The sequence below is a fragment of the Polistes fuscatus genome, unplaced genomic scaffold (genome assembly GCF_010416935.1).
Source record: "Polistes fuscatus isolate 324 unplaced genomic scaffold, CU_Pfus_HIC Scaffold4, whole genome shotgun sequence".
In the NCBI taxonomy this organism is placed as follows: Eukaryota; Metazoa; Arthropoda; class Insecta; order Hymenoptera; family Vespidae; genus Polistes; species Polistes fuscatus.
Genome location: NW_025113118.1, coordinates 9,423,994 through 9,447,724, shown reverse-complemented (window position 1 = coordinate 9,447,724; position 23,731 = coordinate 9,423,994). Strand labels below are relative to the sequence as shown.

Genomic DNA, 23,731 nt, shown 5'->3' with positions numbered 1-23,731 from the left:
TTTGATTACGAAGATTGCACTGTTTTACACCATTACTTTCACGTTTAAATGAAACAATACCGCGCTACAATTTTTTTCTACAGCGCCATCTAGTCATTTATTTAGAGCATTCTAATTGGTCGAAATGAATTTATTTGTTGGAAATGCACTAGTTCGCAATTTGATTAAATCATTTTTGACAATCGTTTATTTATCAATATTACATTAACTTATACACGTAAAGAATTAATTTTTATATAAACAAATCATTCGTAAAATGAAATTTATCGAACATTAGAAATAGTAATACCAACAAATTAGAGATAAACTACCGAAAGATAAATCCACATATCTTCTTCAACTAGTGTGACGTTTACATAGCAATATTTTTAGATCTCATCTGTGAACCAATCACGAACACCCACGATTGACGGGGTGTTTATTGTAACTTCAGCTGCGATGGCAGCGATTAAATATATCACTGTGTTTTTTATAAATCTAGCGATATGTACAATAATTTCGTCGGCAGGGTAAATACAAATATATATTATTATTTAATAATCCTATTGTTTCTAAGTTATAAATCTTTCCTTTCTACATAACCTGTCTTTCTTATTAAATAACAATCTTATGACTGCATGATCATCAATGACATTTCTATTAAATTCATAAACATTATGTTAAAGATTTATTTAATGTATTAATATATTTAATAAATAAAATGAAAATAAGTTAATTAGTATTATAATGTGTAGTATTAATATGTTTCTTTGTTATTTTCTTACAGGAGGGATTTTTACAGTATCCTCAATGTTCCACGCAGTGCGACAACAAATGCAATAAAAAAAGCTTATAGGAAATTAGCTAAAGAATTGCATCCAGACAAAAATAAAGATGATCCAGATGCTTCTCAAAAATTTCAAGATTTGGGAGCTGCTTATGAAGTACTCTCTGATCCTGAAACGAGAAAAATGTATGATCGATGTGGAGAAGAGTGCGTGAAAAAGGATGGCTCGATGGATAATTCCAATCCTTTTGCAAGCTTCTTCGGAGACTTTAGTTTTCATTTTTCTGGAGATTCTAATCATCAACAAGAAACACCTAGAGGTTCCAATGTTGTAGTTGATTTATCTGTCACGCTTGAAGAATTATACAGCGGCAATTTCATTGAGATAACTAGAAATAAAGCAGTAGCTAAAGCTGCCAAAGGGACAAGAAAGTGTAATTGTAGACAAGAGTTTGTGACAATTAATTTAGGAAATGGTAGATTCCAAATGATGCAGCAACAAATTTGTTCCGAATGTCCAAATGTTGTATTTGTAAATGAGGAACGAATACTAGAAGTTGAAGTTGAACCAGGAATGGTTGATGGACAAGAAACTAAATTTACTGCTGAAGGAGAACCACATATTGATGGCGAACCAGGAGACTTAATAGTAAAGTAAGTGTTAAAATAATTATTATAGATGATATCGATATACTTGTTGTCTTATAAAAGATAGCATTGAAAAAATACATTGTCATTCATAATAATATATTTTACAGAATTCAGACGGAACCACATCCAGTTTTTGAAAGAATTGGAGATGATTTATACACAAATGTAACTATTTCGATGCAAGATGCTTTAATAGGTTTCACTATGGATATAGAACATTTAGATGGCCATAAAGTGACTATCCATAGGGATAAAATTACCAGACCAGGCGCTAGGATCAGGAAGAAAGGTGAAGGGATGCCTAACTATGATAATAATAATCTTCACGGTATTCTTTACATCACATTTGATATCGCATTCCCTGACAAAGAGTTTACGAATGAACAGAAAGAAGGTAATCTATTCTAAGACTAATTATTTATTATTATATAAATCATTCTTGAAAGTGTTTTTGTGAATTTTAAAAGCGTAACATATTAATTGTTTCTTTCTAGAAATTAAAACACTTCTACAACAGAATCCTGTGAATAGAATATATAATGGAATAAAAAAAGTTACAGTTATGTAAATATAAAGTAAAAACTGCCTAGTGTGTAACATCATTGAAATGTCTGTAATGCCATTGAATTTTTATATAATTGTGTAATAGATCGGGGTACTTAACTATCCAAAACTATCAACAGGATTGATAATCGTAATAGATCGGAGTTCTTAACTATCCAAAACTATCAACAGGATTGATAATTGATTTTTAGCTCCGATAAAATGATATGTGCATAATCGAAATGATTTGATCATAATACACACATAAACTTCCTCTTTAATCCTAAAAGACTGTATGTGTTACATATGATTTCTAGTGTCAATGATTTGAAGTAATGAAGATATATAATTAAATAATTATTTTAATAAGTTAGTTTGCGTTCAAACTGCAAGAGTGTTGAATGAATGTTTTAAATAAATGAAAGAATTTCGATTTAAATGATGAAACTATTACTATGAAAGCCGGTAATGCATTTTTAAATAAAATGTTTAAAACCAACGGCTGAAATATAGTAAATTAATCAAACTTATTAATTTATTATTTCTTTATAAATTAATTAATATAGTTGTTCATTTGATCAATATTATTAAGTGAATTATATTGATCAAATGAGAGAAGAAAAAAGAAAACATATATATTAAAAATAATTATAATAGAAAAAGATTTAATTTATATGTACAGATGGCGTGTCAGTAAAAAGTCATGAACATATAGAGATCTATTTAATTTTGACAATCCTGAATCTCACGAAATGTTTCCTTCCTCGTGCAAACTTAATTATAGAATGCCCCTATCGTATATTTGTCGTATCACAGTTTACTCGATCTGTGGTTTTTAAATATTCAGCGGTAGACTATGTAACAAACCAATGCATTTCTTCGCGCAGTACGTGATAAAGGAACAGCTGATATTGACATTATTTAGTTACTTCGTAGTAACTGCAATAATAAAAGACAACTAACGGTTTATCAAATAACATCAAAATGAACTTTATTAGAAATAAATTAGCAATAAATTTAACAGAGGCGACAGCATCTCAAGTAACATGACAAAAAACATATCGTTATATCGTACTAACGTTTATAAAACTTAGGTTAGAAAAAATAAACAATAACATTTAAACGATGGAAGAATATATGCATTTGTGGAAAGGTGTTGATAAATTGTCATTTACGTTTGGCGATAAGCCTAATGGTGTAGTCAACAAGTTAATTACCATCAAGGATTACATTTTTGTAGCGACCAGTACTAATTATTTATATTACGGTGAAGTATTATTGGAAGATGATAAATCTCCAACGCTTACTCTCAAAAGAGCTCAATTTGATGCCGTTGATATTGCATCTAATATCAATTATTTGTTCATTATTAATTCCAAAGGTCATGTATTAAAAGTTAATCCTTATGATTTGAGCGTTATTGAAACAATTATTCTTAAAGAGGATCCAAAATGTTGTAGTCATGGGTAAGCAATTAAATTGATAATTATTTAATTTATTGTTATTGAACAATCAAGTTATTTATCGTTGATTTATTTTATATAGGTATAGACAAGAAAATGAAATAATTAAAGTTAAATCGATAGCAGTTAATGATACTTCAGCATTGTTCGTTACTGAAAATGGACAACTTTGGGCAAGCGGAAGTCAACCAGAGATAGATATTAATAGTACAGAACCTAAGAAAGTAAAATTTTTTGATGGAAGAACCATAACTCAGGTTGCATGCGGCTCTAATTTTAATGTTGCTACTGTAAGGAAACCGACTAAAACTATGAGAGATGATACGGATAGTGAAAATGAATTAGAAGAAGAAGTTTTTGTTAACTCGTGTCCTCAATGTCTCAATAATGTTATGTTAAGTCCTGCTAGCATAACATCATCAGATACTTGCCCAATGGGACTCCATGTTCAACAATTTAGCGAAGATCGTTCTACTAATTCTATTAGTGCTTTATCTACTGCCAGTAAGGAACACGATATACCTCTTCTCGAAGAATGTGATAGAAAAGATCATAACGTTGTTACAGAAGAAAACGAGGAAAAAGATTTGACTAATATTTCAGAATTAGATAAGGAGGAAAAGAAGAATGTAATTTTTATAAATACAGAAGCAGCAAGACAATTTTTAACCAGACAGTTATCTTGGGTTTCATCTTATGGAAGTGTAAAGGAAGAACTCATCGATAATACAGATAATCCAACCAAATTAATCAAGCAAAATGTTTCTAATATGGCTAATTTTGTATATGAAGGTGTGAAGAATGTGGGTGGTAAAGTTGTTACTCTCTCAAGACATATGAGTGGAAGTTCAGATATTAACGAACTCAAAGATGACAATATTGAGCAAGTAGAAGAACAAGCAGCAGAATTATCTAAGTCTGGTACAAACAATTTAGCACTTAGTTTGCGTTGCGAAGAATTTCCTTGGTCGTCAAGTACTGGATCATTGGAACATGAATTATCGCAGCAAGGATTAAACGAAAGAATTAGTGTTTTATCTCGTACGGGTAGCAATATATTATCCACTGAACTTTGGACGTGGGGTGATGTGCAGTATGGACAATTAGGGACAGGAGATAATATTAAACGAGCAAGGCCAATACTGGTGGCAAAACTGAACAACACAGGTCTTAGAAAAATTGCCTGTGGTGCATTCCATGTTATTGCATTGACTTTAGATGGTAGAGTATTTGTTTGGGGAAGAAATAATTTCAAACAAGTTACATTAAATTCAACGGCAGATCAAAGTGCACCTCAGTTATTTAGTACAAAATTATATTCTAATGAAAGAGCAAAAGATATAGCAGCTGGTTCTGCTCATAGCTTAATAATGATGCATCATGGTTTATATTTTATAGGACAGTCAAGGTATCAATTTTATTGTCATAAATTTTATTTATATTTTGCATTAATCTCGGCAATATTTAATTTAAATTAATTTTTATTTTAGTAAAACTGCAGAAATGTTTCAATTGGATGTACGATCAATAAAACAATCGAGCACAAAACAAATTTTTAGTTCTGGACAATACAGTTGTTGTTCCCTTTTAAACGAACCTACAATAAATATAAATGAAGATTTAGTGAATAATCAAGTATTTTTAGAACAGATGATAACAGTTTATCAAAATTTAATAAAACCATTTCAAAAAAAAGTGGGTGCAACACAAGAATCAAATGTATATGAAACTATGTGCCGTTGTTATACAGAACTATTGAATTTCAGTGTACTTAATGTTGTTAGTCTATGGGATTATTTTAAACATATTAGAGAGGCATATGAAGTTGTAATAATAGCTAATATAGAAGAATATTACACAGTTTATAAATATTATTTAAATGTAATTTGTGATATTATTTCTTTTGGTGGCTTTATATACATTGCAAAAATAATTGAAGTACCCCAGATAGTGTCAAATTTATTTATAGATAAAATGAAAGGAAATGGAACGAAAAAAGTAAACAATGAAATTGCGATAACCATGGCATTGCAGCATCCATTGAAGAATCTAGACAGGTAAGTTTCTTTCTTATCAATGCTCTTTATTTTACATACAGTTATACATTACTAACATTTCAGGTACAAGAATATGATTCAAAGTTTAATGAGAAGTAATGGACAACGAATGGGTATCGAGCGATTGCACGATGCACTTGTGAAATGGGAACAATTGTGCGACGAACAAGAGAAGCGACAAAAGGAAGCTGAAACTACGAGATCGTTTTGGGAAAATTCCGGAAAAGTAGGAGAATTATTGAGATCACCTGAGAGAAGACTTATCAGAGAATCACGTTCTCATCCTATAGCTTTATTCAATTCTGGAAGATTTTCAACGCATTGGTTTATTTTGTTAACCGATATATTTATCCACGTTAGCGGAGCTTATCATACGGTGCATCCACTTAAAACTCTGTGGGTTGAACCATTACCAGATTCCGAATCTTTACAGGTATAATATTAATTTCTTATGATAATAATAATATAATTGTATATTTATAAGGACTTGTTTATAACATCATATTTATTTTAGAATGCTATTTCAATTATAACACCGGAAGATAGTTTTGTATTATACACTCCAACACCCTCTGAGCGTAATGAATGGTTGCATGCTTTACAAAATGCAATTAAATGCAGTCTGCAAAGAGTAATTGGAAATGCTCCCCCAATAGTACGTTCAACCTCATTCTCTTTCACGAAGCACAGTCTTTTCAAGGATGCGAAATATATTGGTATGATAAGAAATGTACTTTCTTACTATTAAAATTCCAAATTCTTACTACTAAAACAGATCCGTGATTTTGTTAACTATCTAACATGTAACATATCAAATGTTTTTAATACTACTTAATAATTATTATTATATTACAGGCCGTTGGTTAAATGGTAAACCACATGGATCTGGAAAATTAGAATGGTCTGATGGTCGAGTATATACTGGTCAGTTTCATAAAGGTGTTATTTGTGGTAGCGGTAAAATGGAAATTCCAACTCAAGGTACATACGAAGGGCAATGGAAAGATAATCAACAAAATGGTTTTGGAACTATGAAGTAAATATATATATTTTACTATTTTGTTGAAAATCCTCCTAAAATAATAGATTTATTTAAAGAAATAAATATTGTAAAATATTTTAGATATATAAACGGGGATATTTACGAAGGATATTTTAAAGATGGATTACCACATGGGCATGGTGTTAAAAAGGAAGGTCACTTTATGGCTTCCGTAGCATCAGTTTATATCGGAGAATGGACTGCAGGTGTTAAACAAGGATATGGAATTATGGATGATATCATGACAGGTATTTTACTATTTTATAAATTGAATGTAAATCGTAATCTAAGTAATATGTCATTAAAATGAATCTATATACATTTTTATATTACAGGAGAAAAATATTTAGGATCATGGAACAATGATATGAAACATGGTTCTGGATTGATAGTCACTCCTGATGGTATTTATTATGAAGGTGCCTTTAGTCAGGATGTCCTAATGGTTTGTAATTAATTTCACATTATCTATGTATTATTAACATCTCTAACGCACAATTTAAGAGAAAATTTATTTATAAATATATTAACTTTAAGGGCTATGGAGTTATGGTGTTTGAAGATGGTACTCATTACGAAGGAGAATTTAAATCTGCAGGAATATTTTGTGGAAGGGGTGTTCTAACGTTCCGCAGTGGTGACAAATTGGAAGGTAATATAAATGGCGCTTGGAATGAAGGTGTAAAAGTTGTAGCTACCTTACATATCAATAAAGCTAGTGGAAGTGTCCCGACTAATTCTAAACCGACGTAAGTAGTTTGTATAACTTGCAAATGCATTTTTTTAATTTAGATAACCTTTTAAATATATCCCATAAATGTTATAATAATAAATATCACTTTAAACAATCTACTAACTTTTCCTACAATAGTTAACTAAAATGACATGCGTTTGATATTTTTAACAGATCTTTTGGTAAATTATGTGTAGCACCAGATCAGAAATGGAAAGCTATATTTAAACAATGCTATCAACAGCTTGGTGTAACCGAAACAACTGCTAAAGCTAGCTTCAATGAAAAGTTCGTAGAGACGCAGAAAGCTTGGCAAAATGTAGCATCTATAATAACAAAATCTCATCAAAAGACATTGCAAAGAAAAAAGATATCTGGTAATACGTCTACTAATAAAGATAAAAATAACGAAAATATTGATCAATTGGATAAAATACCATGTTTTGGTAAAGACAAACTTACCATACAAAGTTATAAAGAAGTACATAAATATTTGGTACAAGCATTTGAAAGTCCGCACCATCCGTTGGGTGCACTATTGACAGAAATTGCGACAGTGTATACAGCAACGTATGGCGGCGTAAGAGTACATCCTCTTTTATTAAGCCATGCTGTTACAGAACTTCACAGCGTTACATTAAGAATTTATGACATAGTGACATTATTGTTTCCTGCGTTATTAAGAGGTGGTAAGGAATACGTTTTAGGATCTGAAGATGATGATAAAAATGAAGGGTATGTTATACACAGACTTGTTTAAAAATTCTTTTATTTTCTATCCCTTTTTATTAATTTGACTAAAATATAATATTTTGTTAGGCAAGTAATAAGTGCGCCTGCTATATTACATCCAATATTATTGCCACGTGTGCATTCAGCTCTTTTCGTATTGTATGCTTTACATAATAAAAAGGAAGATGATGCCTATTGGGAAAGATTAATGAAGTGGAACAAACAACCAGATATAACTTTAATGACCTTCTTAGACATTGATCAGTGAGTGTAATACACGTACATATATATATATGAAGAATTGTAATTATTAAGTATAATAAATATACATTACAATTAATTGTAGAAAATTTTGGAAAGAAGTGGTCACAACTAATTTTGGGGAAAATTCATATCAAAAAGAGTCACATTTTAGTGAAGCCATAGAAGCTTTACAACAATTAAAAACAACTTTTTCTCCATTAGAAAAATTACTCGTTGTTAAAAATACTTTTGAACAAATGACACAAGTAAGAAAGAGTCATAATATTTTATATTATTATTTATTAATTCTATATCGTAATCATAAATATTCGATGCACCTTTTAGGCAGTTCAAAAACATTTAGGTTCAACATATTTATGGACAATGGATGAATTATTCCCAGTATTTAGTTTTGTTGTAGTACGTGCTAGCGTATTGCAATTAGGTAGCGAAATACATTTTATCGAAGATTTTATGGAACCACATTTACAAAATGGAGAACTAGGAATTATGTTTACCACGTTGAAGGCTAGTTAATATTTTTAAATGCACTATAATGTCACAATAATCAATATTTATTAATAATAATATAAATGTTTTTATTATAGGCATGTTATTATCAAATACTGCAGGAAAAAACGAACGCTGTCGATTAAAACATTTACAATATTAAATAATAGTCAGGATGAACACAAGTGCATGATATAGAATTAGTCATTTTAAATGAACAAATTTTATGTTATTTATTAAACGATAATGTATTTAATATAAAAGAAAAGTACTATATCATTATGTAAGTAAGGCTACATTTTACCTCATATCTTTATAAATTTAAAAACAGAAGAATATATTATCTTACATTATAATTATTATTATTATTATTATAAAAAGAAAAAACGTATTTGTTACAAACAATTCGTGTAAATTTATTGTTATAAAAGATTGCAATGTGAAAGTAATATATAGTGTCGTCGTAAATCATCTTTTATTCATATCTAAATAAGTTATACGTGTAGTACAGGTAATAATTTTACATATCAGTTTATTTAATATTTATATCGTATAATGTATATACATATACGCTTAAAGGTACAAAAGCATTGGAATGTGAAAGAAATTTATTCCTTGAATTAATTGGTATCCATATAGTTACCATTAAACAAATTACATAAATATTTATACTCATTAGATAATCGACATTTAATTTATTTATATTAAGCATGTCTTCTTTCTCTCTAATTGTAAGCTATCATTTTCAAGAGGCTATAATGTATAATCGGTGCATTTTGTTTTTCATTATTTTAAATAAGTAAAGTGAAAAAATTCATATTATATATAATGAAATATATATATATATATATAAAATAAATAAAATGACTGATTCGTTACATGTGTTATTTCAATTACGAATAAAAATAATTGTTCCTTAAATAATAAAACAATCACGTATCGTAATGTTGTTACCTAAATTTCAAATAAATGCCGCCATTTTCAATATAAAATCAACCAATCACTGATCTGGATTTATGACCTTTAGTATTTTTTAATAATCTTACTTTTACTTTAATAATAATAATAATAATAATAATAATATTACAAAAATAGGAAAAATTTGTGTAATTTTCTTAAATGAATACAACAAATTTAATTTATTTAAAGATTAAAAAACATGAACTCGTAGCTGTAATATTTCCTAAATATATTGTACGCTTGTTAGACACAATTAGATACACTTGTTAGTACACAAGAATAATTTCTATTTATGTACAGAATAAATCTGATATGTTAAATTGACAAAATAAAAGGTACCTAATATTATTATATAATTACTGATATCGAAAAAATAAGAATAAGATCTAATTATGAGATTTAATGCAATACGTCAAATTTATAAACAATTAAATATCATTGGTATTCAGAATAGAAGGTTACATTTTTGGTCGTTAAAAGTACCTTATGTTAATACTATTTTAAAACGTTCGATTGAAAACAAATTTGATACAGGTATTTTTCTCATTTATTTAAATGTTCCTTTCGTTTTAAATATTAATTTGCATAATGTTTTACAGCAAAACAAGTATTTTTTTTCTCAAACACATTTAATGCAAAAGGAGAAGCTGAAATAATGTCTGGAGAAGAACAAAATAAATCTTTAATTGTTAATTACGATGGTATTTTAAAAGCACAAAAAGACAAAAGTATTTTAATTATCGATGTAAGAGAACCATCTGAAATAAATGAAACAGGAAAATTACCAAGCAGTATTCACATTCCAAGTAAGTCATTTATATTTGAATTCTATAAAATAACAAAATGTATAATTATTTTGGAATTACTTTAGTGGGAGATGTTACGAATACTTTGACAAGTATTTCTAAAGAAGATTTTGTTAAAAAATTCAACAAATCTAAACCTGATAATGACACCAAAATTATATTAAGCTGTAGATCTGGTAAAAGGAGTGGTATGGTACAAGAAGAATTACAAAAGATAGGATACAAAAAGTATATGCACTTTAATATTAAAAAATAATTCAATAACATTTTTAAAGAATATATATAGGATGTTTTAAAATGTGTAGGCATAACTTTAGGGGTGGTCTTGGAAACAAGGTCATATCGAACATATGGTTGTATGAACTTATATTTTTTATTTTAGCATACTACAACCACCCCTAAAGTTATACTCATATATTTTAAAACATCATATATATTCCATATATTAGGTTGGGGAAAAAGAAATTCATTATTTTTACGTGAACTTCAAGATTTTATTTAACATGTTTCGGATTGTCCGATTTGTTGACTTCCATTTTTAAAACCCTACAACTCACAACTGAATGGACCAAACAAAAAACAACAAAAGAATTTTTTTAGTGCGAAATATCACCTTTCCATTCAACGAGCATAAATCTGAAATTGTTTGATCCATACTTTATGAGATATCGGTTACTATAGCCATCTACTGAAAAAATAATGGATTTCTTTTTCTCCAACCTAGAGTGGAAAAATTTCTAAAGTGTAATAACTAAAATGCTTTTGTTTTCTAGTGTATACAATTATGTAGGTGGTTGGCTCGATTGGGAGAGTAATCAGAAATAAAATAATCGAGTATAGTGATGTTATCGTTAAAAATATATGATTATATATAATTGACATGATTTCTAATTTATAATATTATATATATATATATAAAGGAAAAAGATTTTGTGAATGAATAAAAAATTATTATTTTCTAAGGTTCTGATTAAATATATATAAATATTTACATATTGTACAAGAAATTTACATTGTACACATTAAATATGTATTAGTAATCTACAGTAAGATATTTAAACAATATTATTTACAAAAATCATTCTTATCTTACAAGGGGACCTTACACTGGGACCCCCACAGATCTTAACGAGCTTTGGTATATTAGTAGTATACTTTTAGGGTGTTATCGTGGTAAAGGGTTTTTTCAAAATGCGCAGTCGTTTTTGAGAAAAAAGGTTTTAAAGTTTTGACTTTTGTTGTATATATGTTTAAATTATTTTAATTTCTACTGTGTATCAAGTGACGCGATAGCGTCAGTAATAGAATATATACGATTGTTGTTTGTTAGTATATTGAAGATTTATCTATTTTTATATACCTGTTAAAAAATAAAATGTTAACTGTAATTCAAGTAATCAATTTTCCTTTATTATTTGCGCAAGATTTTAAAAAATTTATTATTTCTAATTTTTTTTGTAATAAATAATTTTCTCTTTCCTGTATATATATAAAAATTAATAAATATGAAAAAAAAATTAGAAAACAGAAAGAAAAAAAATTAATAAAAAAAACTTTCCCCACGAAGGATCGAACACTGACTAACAGCGCGAGAAGCGAGAACGCTACTATTGACGCTATTGCGTCACTTGATACACAGTAGAAATTAAAATAATTTAAACATATATACAACAAAAGTCAAAACTTTAAAACCTTTTTTCTCAAAAACGACTGCGCATTTTGAAAAAACCCTTTACCACGATAACACCCTAAAAGTATACTACTAATATACCAAAGCTCGTTAAGATCTGTGGGGGTCCCAGTGTAAGGTCCCCTTGTTAGATATATGCGACTTATGAATCCTTATATGATCGTATAACACAAATATTTTTGATAATTTTGTCTACAATTTTTAAAAAATAGTAACGAGTTATTTATTTTTTTGTTCTTGTGCAAGCTTTTGATTAACCATGTCTTTGAATTGTCGTAGTATAAGGTTCTCTCTTTTCTGTCTTTCTTCTTTGCTAAACATCGCCAATGCTCTCTTCTCATCTGCAGAATAGATTTGATTTTCTTTACGAATACGGACTGCCTCCATGCGTCGATGTCTGTAATGTAAAATATAAATTGTTATAAAACGATTTTCTTTAAATAATTAAATCTTTAGTTAATCTTTAGTTATAGTGCAAGTGGTTAAGATAGAATTTAGAATAAAAATAATTATTAATGTTATATTACCTGCTACCACTCATGACATAACCAACAGATTCATATGATGCAATCTCATCAGAGGTAAGACCGATTTCACCTCTTCTAGGAATACGTTTACCTTCTGCAACATAAGCTGCCATTGCAGCACCTTCTCCAGGTAGCAACGCCTTTCCAAAATCTTTTGTAGATAAAGCAACGTGTTGTTGTTTCGGTTTAGTCGGTCCAACCAAACCTTCGTTTCCACTTTCATCAGAACTAGATCCTTTATTAGTTTCCGCTTTAATATTTTCTATCGTCTTTTCTACCCATTCTACGCTTTCTTCAGAATCACTAGCAGAACTGCTAACAGAGACTTTCTTCTTCTTCTTACGTTTGTGTTTCTTTTCTTTCTTAGATTTCTTCTCTTTTTTCAACTTTTTACTTTTCTAAGAAATCAGAATTAATTTTATTTATAAACAGGGTAAGAAATGTAAAAGAAAATTTATTATTTAAATATTTACCTTCTGTTTATCCTTTGATTTTCTTTTCTTATCTTTTGGGAGTACGTCATCCTTATACTTTTTAATCTCATCTTCCTCGTCAGAACTAAAACACACAAGTTTTAACATTTTTTAAAATTATTATTTATTTCTAGCATAATTATCTTATTTTATGTTAATATATTAACAAAAATGTAATATTATTTACAATATTGCTAATGAAAACTTACTCTTCTATTCGTGTAGGTGATTTACCCCAAACTCTGTCAACACCACATAAACCGATTTGTTCTCGATCTCGTCTTCGAGCATCCATTGTGATAAAAATATTTAAATAATTTAAAATTATCTCATATTATTCAGTAATAATTATTAAAAACAAATAAGAGAAGTGAAATATTATAATTTCTACAACTGTTGATATTTCTACGTTAGTAATCAGACGAATGTACATGCGTGGCTTCCACCAATCCCATCGTTGAATAGAATAAAATTGATCCTCTACCAATCATATGAGCATATATATATTCCTTTGTATTCAATCGTATCTATAGCATGTAAATAATATCTAAAAATGAAAATCATCTTCTACATTTTTTTTCTTTTACATATATATAATTGATATATTTAATATATAAAATAAAAATCTGTTATACGCATAGATTTTTAATATATTTTTAATTGATTATCTGTTGAAACCTATTTGTATCTGACAATATATTATTTTGTACAGGGTAAGGTTATATCGTATTTAAAAGTTGAAAGATGGCGGTAGTGTACCGCTCGTGTGCGATACATTCAACGTGCCGCATCTCAGACTGGAACAAATACAAGGGTGCTCATTGCATTGAATAGACGATCGCTAATTGTGGATTATAAATTTTTCCAGTAATTTAAGGATAAACAGATATGAATTGACATTCTGCATAAATATTTATACCATCGGACGTATATTTTCGTTCGCTTTTAATCCACACTCGCATTACTAGGTGAGTTAATTTACTTTTAACGCATGGTCCACGTTTTCTAAAAGCTGCTTTGAATTTTGATAGATTTTTAACATTATAATGACGTAAAATTATTATCTTGTATCAAAAATATGAAATTACATTTTATTTTTGTATTAAAATTTTAGTAGAACTTTCAATATGTAAACAGAAATATTATTACATTAAGTTCAATGTGAACAAACGTTGCATACAATTTCATATTATTGCACTAGCCACATTTTTAAAGTAATTTTACACTTTGTTGCATCAAAGATAATTGTTTATAAATAAGTTCACGTTAATTTTATTCAATTAAATTGATTAATATCAAAAGTGTAGTGTAGTATTAGTAACTATTTTCTCGAGTACTGGCCATAGTATTTTATTAACTAACATGTGTTTATGATATTTTAGTTTGCAATTATCACTTTTATCATATACAATAAGTAATCGGTTAATGAACAATTTGGATAATGAATTTTGTCTTCAAATGAATTATGTTCATTAACTGATCACCCCTGTATAAAATAATCGTTTACCAAGAATAAAAAAAATGTAGATATTATTTTATTGATATTAATATTAATTATAATGTATTTAGGAATGGAGTGTGGCACGGGGGATGTAGCCAACATATCAGCAGAGCTTGCTCGCGTGGTTGAGGTGATGATGTCACCAAATATACCACAACAGCAACGGATAGAAGTTTATAATGCTTGTGAAAGATTCAAAGAGACTTCACCACTCTGCGCTCAGTGTGGTTTATATTTGGCACAAAAATCACCAAACAGAAGTCCAGTTGTTCGTCATTTTGGTTTACAATTAATGGAACATTGTATTAAATATCGTTGGACACAGATTTCACAATCAGAAAAAATATTCATAAAAGAAAATGCTATGAAATTGTTACAAGAAGGCACAGAACCTTTGCTGCAAGAGGAAGCTCATATAAAGGATGCTTTGTCCAGAATTGTTGTTGAAATGATCAAACGGGAGTGGCCGCAACAATGGCCAACATTGCTGTCAGAGCTTAGTCAAACTTGCACTAGAGGAGAGAGTCAAACAGAATTAGTTTTACTAGTGTTCCTTAGATTAGTAGAAGATGTAGCACTGTTACAAACTTTGGAATCTAATCAGAGAAGAAAGGATATTTATCAAGCATTAAATTCAAATATGGCGGAGATCTTTACTTTCTTTATGAGACTAATGGAACAACATTTCTCGGAATTTCAAAAGAAAAGTGCCATTGGTCACACAACGGAAGCTGCTGCTCACAGCAAAGTAGTTCAAGTAAGTATCGAAATTTGGTGCATTTTATAAACTTATTTTCTATCTAATCTTGTATATGAAAATCTGTTTAAAACAGGTCATTTTAACTACAATGGCAAGTTTTGTCGAGTGGGTATCCATAAATCATATAATGGCAGAAGATGGAAAATTATTGCAGATATTGTGTTTGCTCTTAGGTAATCCTATATTTCAATGCTACGCAGCTGAATGCCTTCTACAAATAGTTAATCGTAAAGGTAAAGCCGAAGATAGGAAACAACTTATGATTTTATTCTCAGAAGAAGCTTTAAGATACATTTATGGTGCAGCAACTGCTCCTTCACCAATTGCCAATGTTGCTGATTTTCATGACAATCATTATTTATTTTTGAAAAAATTAACATTGGTGTTAACTGGAATGGCAACTCAGTTATGTTCACTTTGGGGCAAGGATGATGCATCCAGCATTCGACCAACCCATTTTAGTTTATTTCTGGATACTGTTCTGACATTCACCATGTATTCTAATTTAACATTAACACATTTAGCAAATGCAATATGGGTCATGTTATTTAAACATGAACAAATCAAAAGCGATGCATTGCTTTTGACCTACGTTCCTCAATATGTGGAATATACTGCCCCAAAACTTATAAAAATAATATATCCTCAAGGTAGACACACCAATGGAACGTCTCCTTACTGCCTTTCTGATTATGACTCAGAAGAAGAGTTCAATGTTTTCCTTCATCGATTTAGAACTGATTTGTTAGAAGGATTTCGAAATGCTACAATGGTAGCACCACTTGTGACTTTTACTTATGTACAACAATGGTTAACCGCTAAAATAACAAAAGGTATGGCAAATTTGCAATACAAAAGTGATCAAAATGATTCAGAGTATCTCGAATGGGAAGCTCTTGCCCAAGCTTTGGACTCCGTCGTATCGAGAATTTTATTAATCAATGAAAGACCCAGTGTACAAAATGGATTACAACTTTTAGAATTGTGCCTTAATTATTCACCGCAAGATCCTTGGTTACTCTCAGCTTTGTTGTCATGCATTAGCGCATTATTTGTATTTTTATCTATGTCAACCGGTTCTATGACTATGCCAGGAGTTGCCATTTTACCAAGAGTTTTGGAGAAGATATTTGCAGCTTTGGTGTTTGAAGTGCCAGGCGAAACGAAAGTCACTCGATCAAAAGCAGCTAAAAATGTTAGACGTCATGCAGCTAGCCTCATGATCAAAATCAGTTTGAAGTATCCATTGCTTCTTCTGCCAGTTTTTGAACAAATACGCACTATGGTCCATGGTCTGATTATAGAACCAAGTCCTTTATCCAGAATGGAAAGCATCATGCTTTATGAAGCATTGCTTTTAATTTCGAATAATTTCTGTGATTATGAAAGACAAAATAGATTAGTCGCTGAAGTTATTGGAGAAAGTGTTTCAAAATTTATTCGATTTGGATCGGAGTCATTTAAAGGACCACTCGAGTTTATAAGATTTATAGGATTAGATAGGACCCCAGTGGAAAATGTAATAGATGATCCATCAGCACAAAATCGAATTGATCTCATGATTAGCATTTGCACTGTGTTAAGTGTATTTAAAAGATGTTCCATTCCTGAGGATCCAGACCGTGCGGCAAGAGGTGGTTTTGTTGCTGCACTTAGTGAAAGTGGAAATCCAGTTTACAGAAATCCTGCTGCAACACACGTCATTCCTATTTTACCCACTCTCTTTGCTTTGCTTAGAACAATGAATGCTTTGTTCACACCAAATGCCATATCAGCCTTGTCTGAGGTAATTGTTCATAACTTTAAATAAAAATTTTATTAAGCAATATTTATTATCATATCTCAATATTTAATACATTTTTGTTTATATTTATTTTTTTATATAAAGGGTTACAAAAATGCACATGGACTGGTAGAATCCGAAAAAGCTAATCTTTTAGGATTAAATATTGCAAATGATAACACTTCAGAACCAGATCAATCTTCGAGTACAGCCTTAATTAGAATGCAATCGTTTCTTAGTACAATTCATGATCATTGTTATCATATGTTAGGAAGCGGTTGCCACACAATTGGCAGAAATTTTTATGAGTTATCTGGTCTTGCGCAAGCACTCATAAGTTCAGTTTTCTCTAACATGGACGTAAGTTATTTAAATAATTAACATGATTTATTTTATTATCCATGCACAATTATACAAAATTTATTTTTAATAATTATCTTTTGTTGAAGCTGATTCCAGATTATCGATTACGACCAATAATTCGGGTGTTTTTGAAACCATTCATATACTCGTGTCCTCCAGCTTTCTACGAAACTGTACTTATACCAGTGTTAGCTCATGTATCTGCGCACAGTAAGGAAACATTTACACAATCATTACTCCAATAGTATTAACATAATAATCATTGATTTTATTTTTAGTGTATCATAGATTGACCGCCAAATGGCAATACATTGCAAGTTTATACGAATCTGGAAATTTGGATGAAGAAAACACAGACACACAAGAAGTTATAGATGATATGTTGAATAGAAACCTGACGCGAGATTTTATAGACGTCTTAAAAGTGGCGTTAGTTGGTGGAGCAGCTAGCGACGCTGCACCTCCGGATACTATGGATCAACATAGCGGTGTTATGGCAGTAGATCCACCAGTTTCTCGTGGTAATAGTATAGTTGCAGAAGTTGTCAGCGAGTTGGGTGCTTTTGTCTTGAGACATCTATCCACGTGCCATAATGTAGTTTTATGCATTTTGAGGTAATTGTATAAGTTTATTTTTTATTTCTCCTTAAAGATTTTTCACAAACCATTTACAATTGCGTGTTCATTTATTTTTATATACAGAGCTTTATCTTGGAACGATTCCAATGCCAGCCTTAAAGCTACTATATTAACAAGTCCGATTGTACGAGCACTTGCTGCTGATGGCAGTTTGACTCCTGGTATGGCATCGCACATTATGATTGCAGTACTTCAAGGTTTACAACTTCACGGCCAACATGAAGCGAATCAGGGTTTACTTATAACTTTAGGCGCACAAGTTTACGAATGCTTAAGACCCAAATTTCCAAATATTATCGACGTAATGCATCAAATACCTGGAGTTAATCCTGCAGATTTGCAACGATTTGATGAAAAAATGGCAATAGTCAGTACAAAGGGTAACAAAGTTGAGAAAGGAAAAAAAGATCTTTTTAGAAAGATTACGAATCAGGTGAAGTTTCGTATAGTCTACGAATTGTAATCCATAAGTAAAATATTTTCTATTTATAATTATAATATTTTATTCTACAGCTTATCGGCAGAAGTGTTGGTCAATTATTTCGTAAAGAGGTCAAAATCGATAATTTACCAAGAATAGAAATACCTGGAAAACCCCAAACAGTAAGAGTAGACGACATAACTAGAATCGAGGCTAATACTGGGATCGCCGCTCTGTTTGCAGGGCCTACGTAGCAGAGTCACATTGATGATGATGCCTTACAAAGTTGGTCTAATTCAATAAATAATTATAAGTTATCGTAAAAAAAAAAAAGTAAAAAGAAAAAAACACAAAGAAACAAAACAAAAGAAAAAAGGCTTCTACGGGAAGGGCCATAAAAAAAGATACATAAATAAAGAGGATGCTCGTTATCAAACAGAAATGCAATCCCGTTGAAGAATATATTTACAAAACTAATCAATTCTGATAGACCGTTTGTCAAAACAGAAATTTAAATTTCAGTATAGATGAATATATTTGTAAAAAGTTGTTTATAATAATACATCGCATATTCATCACGCGAATGAAAGTTGAATTTATAAATCTCTCGAACGGATGAAGAAGTGAATGCAGCAGCAACAACAGCTTGTTGTCGACTTCCTAGACGTAATTATTAATTCCATATAAAATGTATAACAAGTTTTATATTAAGGCTGTGCTTAAATTCAAGTGTACATAATAAAAATAAGCATACTATGTTTTATTTTACCATACGTGTACTCACATGATGTGTTTGTACTTCTTATCTACATTGTACTTAAATTGTAGCACAGCTGAGTACTTTGCATACTCCGATATCTTGATTTTTATTTTTATTTTTTTTTTTATTGTTCCATTATTTATTTTAAGGCATCTCCATATTGAATCATATAATTCATATTATTGCACTTTTATACTTGCACTAGTTAATAAAGTAATACATTATTACTATATATATCAATTTTTTGTGCAAGAGAAAATGATAAATAATCACCGAAGTTAAAATTATATATTAAATAGCATATTATTTTTATTTCATATGTGTTCAATTCTAGTATGCATTTCTTATGAAAAATTTAAATAACAAATAATATTTTAACGAGAATAAATGTCTGCTATGAAAATTTTAGAAGATTTACTTGTTAATTAAAATAATAAGTTGTTCTATATAGTTGAAACAAAAAAAAGGGATACTTTGCAAATCTTATCTATAATAATTCTTTTTTTTTTTCTTTGCATATCCTATAAATTTTTATGTGCCTATAAATATGGAGAAGTTTTAATAAATTATATTTTCTGCTATTTTTCTAATGAATGAAATATGATCCGTTTATTATTTCTTACGCAACAGAAATTTCAATTAAGTCATAATCGTATTATTTTATTTTATTTTATTAACATTATAAATATAAATTTTTTATATAATAATGTATTGCGAAATTGATATTGATAATAGATGACAGACTGGAGATTACGATATACAGAAATGATATAATACAACAAACTTTCATATTTTTGGTTCTTTTTCATTTTTAGCATAATACGTAATGTTAAAAATTTGATTGCTCTTGCATTATGAAAATGTTTTAATGGATTTTTCTATCACAAATTTAGAAACAGCATGTAAGGAATGCGTGAAATATTTTTTATTCACATACATTTTTTTATTTATTATATATATGTATACATATGTACCAATGAAACATAAAGTATGATAATATTTCCAAATGATATTATAATTTTCGATAAGATAAATTTAATAAGGAAAAAATATTGCATATAAATTCATATTTTCTTTCGATCTCTCACCATTATTTCTGCACATATTCATTAAACTATTTTTCTCGAAGATGTTCCTGCAAAAATGACTTCAAAAGTACCTAAATAAATAATATGTGTGTATGTGCGTCTGCACGGACAAAATTAAAAAAACATGCGTTTTTGCTAAACTGATGTGTAATAATATTTATAATAAGATGTATGAAGAAATAGAAGATTTAGTACTTTTTGTACTTTATACGTAATCAGAAATGACAATTTATATATATACATATACATATACAAATGATGCAATTACTGTTTGTATAAAGAGCATTCTTTATAATTTGTTAAAATCAAATCATGTGTGTATAAAAATTGGGGAAATATTTATCAATTCTATAAATTGTCTGTCATATTAAACATATTTGAAATTTTCATCTTATTGTTAGAAGAAATGATCGTGCGCATAATTCAAACTCATTATATATTAAACAGCTACGAATTAGCAAAGATTAATACAGCGATAAAATATGAAATAATTTACTTTAATTTTTATTTTCTATTAGTGCTAACTGTAACAAATACTGAAGAATATTTCTCAACGATCAGAATATAATGTGCGTCTATCTGTCTATTTTTAATGCAAATTATGTTTCAGTTTAAACAACTCACTACGTTATCATACTTAATTGTTTTTAGAATTATAACACTTTATAACATATTCTTTATTTCTTTTTCTTTTTATTATTTTTTTTCTTGCACATACAGTAGTTTTCTGTACATTTATGTAACATTTCTCATTCAACATCACTTAGTACGTATTCGTAATTGGTAATATACCATTATACACATATGTATTGCATTCCTCTCGTCAAGTAAAGAGTCAGAGTAGTAAATTTGTGAATGATTTTACGTCAGTAAAAACATTTATCACACACATTAATCATCACAATGTCTGGATTATATAATAATAATAATGCCATTAATATATTAAACAATCAATTCGGTTATTCGTAGAATGACATTGTTAAGTTTTTTCTAAGCTGACTCTCGTGCATTTTCTTTCTTCTTCTTCTTTTTTTTCTTTTATTTTCTTTCTCTGTTTTTTTGTTTTTTACAATCAGTTTAAAATTATTATGTTTATCTTGTATATATTGTACTGTAATAAAGAAATTACACCGACAATAACAATACATATATATATTAACAATACATATATACATATATATTAACCACGTTATTTCCTGTTAAAATAGCCTTAAATACATTCATTAATGTCTAAGCATTGACGTTAAAATTCGTTGATAATCCATAACAGATTTTAAATTGTAAATATAAGTGTATGTATACACATTTATATTTAACAACGCGTATACGTGTGTTAAAATTCTCGTATACGTATACAACTGCTTAATAATAAGCCTTCGCATTTGAACACAAACGATACATCACGAGTACCTATTATTAGCAAGAAGTTTCTCGTTTTATTCTAAACAACATATTGGTATTATTATTATTTTTATTTTTATTATTATTATTATTATTATTATTATTATTATTATTATTATTATTATTACTTATAATTTCAAATAATACTTTTGTCTTAAATTTCAACCTCGGATTATAAGTTAAACTCCCAAAGAATTTCTATAACGCGTTAGCAAAATAAAAAAAAAATACAACTTTAAATCAAATGGATATTCGCATCGTTGCATTGACTTTGTAAATAGGAATAAATAAAATGAGGGAAATAATATAACAATCATTTTTTCTAGCTGTATGAAAATAGACATTGCAAAACTTAACACTTTCATTTTAATATTTTACTAAAGATCCATATATGAAGCTCATGCCTCGACTATATTTGTATATTAGTCTTCATCGTTGTTTACATACTCTTTTTTTATTTTTTTTTAAATCTAAAATAATAAAAATATATAGCATATATGTATTCCACACACAAGGAAGGATTTTCAGAAAATTATATTGCTTATCGTAAAAATTATAAATATCAATGTATTCTTTGCGAGACGTTATGTAGCAAATTTATAAAAAAGAGTAATTAACTAATCGTTCTTACAATGTTTTTTCTTTCTCTTTCTTTCTTTCTTTCTTTGTATAAATATAATCATTTTGAATAATTCATAGAACATATTAATTACATTGTTTTAATTGGATCTCTTGTAATATTTGATCGCAAAAATAATTATTGGAATGTTACGTAATACAAATTCTTTAAAAAATTAAACGCATATCGTTGTATAGGCAAAGCTAAACTGGATAAATCTATAATATCGGATCATATATTCTATATCCTACATGTTTGTAACAAAAACCTAAGATTTTCTTTAAATCATTCCTTGATCTTTGGTAAAAAGTTATCCTTTACATATATATATATAATCATAGAGAAAAGAAAAAATTGTTTAAAGACAGCTTTTTTGTCCCTACAATTGACTAAGTTATTATTTTAAGAAGCGGAGGAAAATTTTTCATTCGTTACAAATTGCTCAAATCGTTCAAATTGTCGCAAATTCCAAAAAGATAGGCAAGAATACGAGATACATTTTTTCTTCTTTTTTGTTTCGTCTTTCTTTTTTTTTTGTTTTATAACTTTTTTGCAGGGACATATAAGTGGTGATAGACTTTGCGTAAGCACATTTTTCAACTTCGTTTTACATTACGATTTACGTAAAATACTAGATAGAAGTTATTTGGATTTATCTTAAATTATACTAAGATCTTTCAAGACTTCAATTAAATATCAAACCTAAATGCTTAGGACATACTGTTAATTTTTTTTTCTTTTTTTTTTATAATCAATTCTTCATGTTATATTACGATGATATTTGTGGTACAAAGCCCAAATATATTTATAGGAACTGCCTGCGCGCCGTAACTATATATATATATTTAAATGTAATATAATTAGTCTGCATGTTAGTTTCTTTTCACAAATATTATACATTTTCCTTGTATTGAAATGAACGCGACACCCAAGGGTTTCTACCCTTGATCCGCTTTGTACTTGACAAAGGCAGGTTTAAGATCACTCTCTATGATATAGACAATTTGTTAGATTTAATATTTACAAAAATACAATTAATATCTCGGTAATAAATATCTTTAATTAGCAGAATTTGAGCAGTCAATTAATAAGGCGATTAGTTTTTAATAGAATACAACGTCTATCAAAAAACATTCGTCCCTAGGCTCTTTTCAATTTACCATCACTACCTTTCTCTCTCTCTCTCTCTCTCTCTTTCTC

The 23,731-nt window shown here is 28.9% G+C and overlaps 5 protein-coding genes across 5 annotated transcripts; 4 read left to right on the top strand and 1 right to left on the bottom strand.

Annotated features, from left to right (window-relative positions):
- The first annotated feature begins 361 nt into the window (after positions 1-361).
- LOC122520751 (dnaJ homolog shv) lies at positions 362-2,399 on the top strand. Its single transcript, XM_043641001.1, has 4 exons — positions 362-509; positions 767-1,420; positions 1,525-1,811; positions 1,912-2,399. The coding sequence occupies exons 1-4, from the start codon at positions 439-441 to the stop codon at positions 1,983-1,985; spliced, it is 1,086 nt and encodes a 361-aa protein (XP_043496936.1). The 5' UTR covers positions 362-438; the 3' UTR covers positions 1,986-2,399.
- Positions 2,400-2,592: 193 nt separating this feature from the next.
- On the top strand, positions 2,593-9,189 carry LOC122520749 (alsin). The gene is made up of 14 exons (XM_043640999.1): positions 2,593-3,426; positions 3,506-4,831; positions 4,914-5,480; positions 5,544-5,913; positions 5,995-6,196; positions 6,336-6,516; positions 6,604-6,770; positions 6,858-6,967; positions 7,060-7,271; positions 7,430-7,990; positions 8,075-8,251; positions 8,334-8,496; positions 8,576-8,758; positions 8,839-9,189. Exons 1-14 carry the CDS (start codon positions 3,086-3,088, stop codon positions 8,884-8,886), a joined length of 4,608 nt encoding a protein of 1,535 aa, XP_043496934.1. The 5' UTR covers positions 2,593-3,085; the 3' UTR covers positions 8,887-9,189.
- Positions 9,190-10,041: 852 nt separating this feature from the next.
- On the top strand, positions 10,042-11,364 carry LOC122520752 (rhodanese domain-containing protein CG4456-like). The gene is made up of 4 exons (XM_043641003.1): positions 10,042-10,234; positions 10,300-10,506; positions 10,572-10,734; positions 11,280-11,364. Exons 1-4 carry the CDS (start codon positions 10,093-10,095, stop codon positions 11,329-11,331), a joined length of 564 nt encoding a protein of 187 aa, XP_043496938.1. The 5' UTR covers positions 10,042-10,092; the 3' UTR covers positions 11,332-11,364.
- A 1,036-nt stretch (positions 11,365-12,400) lies between these two features.
- Positions 12,401-13,655, bottom strand: LOC122521308 (NKAP family protein CG6066). Its single transcript, XM_043641914.1, has 4 exons — positions 13,406-13,655; positions 13,197-13,281; positions 12,724-13,121; positions 12,401-12,593 (listed from the first exon to the last, which is right to left on the bottom strand). Exons 1-4 carry the CDS (start codon positions 13,489-13,491, stop codon positions 12,416-12,418), a joined length of 747 nt encoding a protein of 248 aa, XP_043497849.1. The 5' UTR covers positions 13,492-13,655; the 3' UTR covers positions 12,401-12,415.
- A 275-nt stretch (positions 13,656-13,930) lies between these two features.
- Positions 13,931-19,436, top strand: LOC122521304 (exportin-5). The gene is made up of 8 exons (XM_043641904.1): positions 13,931-14,164; positions 14,766-15,454; positions 15,531-17,243; positions 17,346-17,600; positions 17,690-17,813; positions 17,882-18,218; positions 18,306-18,675; positions 18,756-19,436. Exons 2-8 carry the CDS (start codon positions 14,768-14,770, stop codon positions 18,915-18,917), a joined length of 3,648 nt encoding a protein of 1,215 aa, XP_043497839.1. The 5' UTR covers positions 13,931-14,164; positions 14,766-14,767; the 3' UTR covers positions 18,918-19,436.
- The last annotated feature ends 4,295 nt before the right edge of the window (positions 19,437-23,731 follow it).

Bases quoted from the DNA above. Each gene is read 5' to 3' on its own strand.
- LOC122521304 (XM_043641904.1), top strand. From the start codon at position 14,768: ATGGAGTGTGGCACGGGGGATGTAGCCAACATATCAGCAGAGCTTGCT. The intron at 18,219-18,305 runs GTAATTGTATAA...TTTTATATACAG, and splicing joins GTAGTTTTATGCATTTTGAG to AGCTTTATCTTGGAACGATT. The intron at 18,676-18,755 runs GTGAAGTTTCGT...TTTATTCTACAG, and splicing joins TTAGAAAGATTACGAATCAG to CTTATCGGCAGAAGTGTTGG.
- LOC122521308 (XM_043641914.1), bottom strand. From the start codon at position 13,491: ATGGATGCTCGAAGACGAGATCGAGAACAAATCGGTTTATGTGGTGTT. The intron at 13,282-13,405 runs GTAAGTTTTCAT...TGTGTGTTTTAG, and splicing joins TCACCTACACGAATAGAAGA to TTCTGACGAGGAAGATGAGA. The intron at 13,122-13,196 runs GTAAATATTTAA...CTGATTTCTTAG, and splicing joins AATCAAAGGATAAACAGAAG to AAAAGTAAAAAGTTGAAAAA.
- LOC122520749 (XM_043640999.1), top strand. From the start codon at position 3,086: ATGGAAGAATATATGCATTTGTGGAAAGGTGTTGATAAATTGTCATTT. The intron at 4,832-4,913 runs GTATCAATTTTA...TTTTTATTTTAG, and splicing joins TATTTTATAGGACAGTCAAG to TAAAACTGCAGAAATGTTTC. The intron at 8,759-8,838 runs GCTAGTTAATAT...TTTTTATTATAG, and splicing joins TTATGTTTACCACGTTGAAG to GCATGTTATTATCAAATACT.
- LOC122520752 (XM_043641003.1), top strand. From the start codon at position 10,093: ATGAGATTTAATGCAATACGTCAAATTTATAAACAATTAAATATCATT. The intron at 10,235-10,299 runs GTATTTTTCTCA...AATGTTTTACAG, and splicing joins TGAAAACAAATTTGATACAG to CAAAACAAGTATTTTTTTTC. The intron at 10,507-10,571 runs GTAAGTCATTTA...GAATTACTTTAG, and splicing joins AAGCAGTATTCACATTCCAA to TGGGAGATGTTACGAATACT.
- LOC122520751 (XM_043641001.1), top strand. From the start codon at position 439: ATGGCAGCGATTAAATATATCACTGTGTTTTTTATAAATCTAGCGATA. The intron at 510-766 runs GTAAATACAAAT...ATTTTCTTACAG, and splicing joins ACAATAATTTCGTCGGCAGG to GAGGGATTTTTACAGTATCC. The intron at 1,812-1,911 runs GTAATCTATTCT...GTTTCTTTCTAG, and splicing joins TACGAATGAACAGAAAGAAG to AAATTAAAACACTTCTACAA.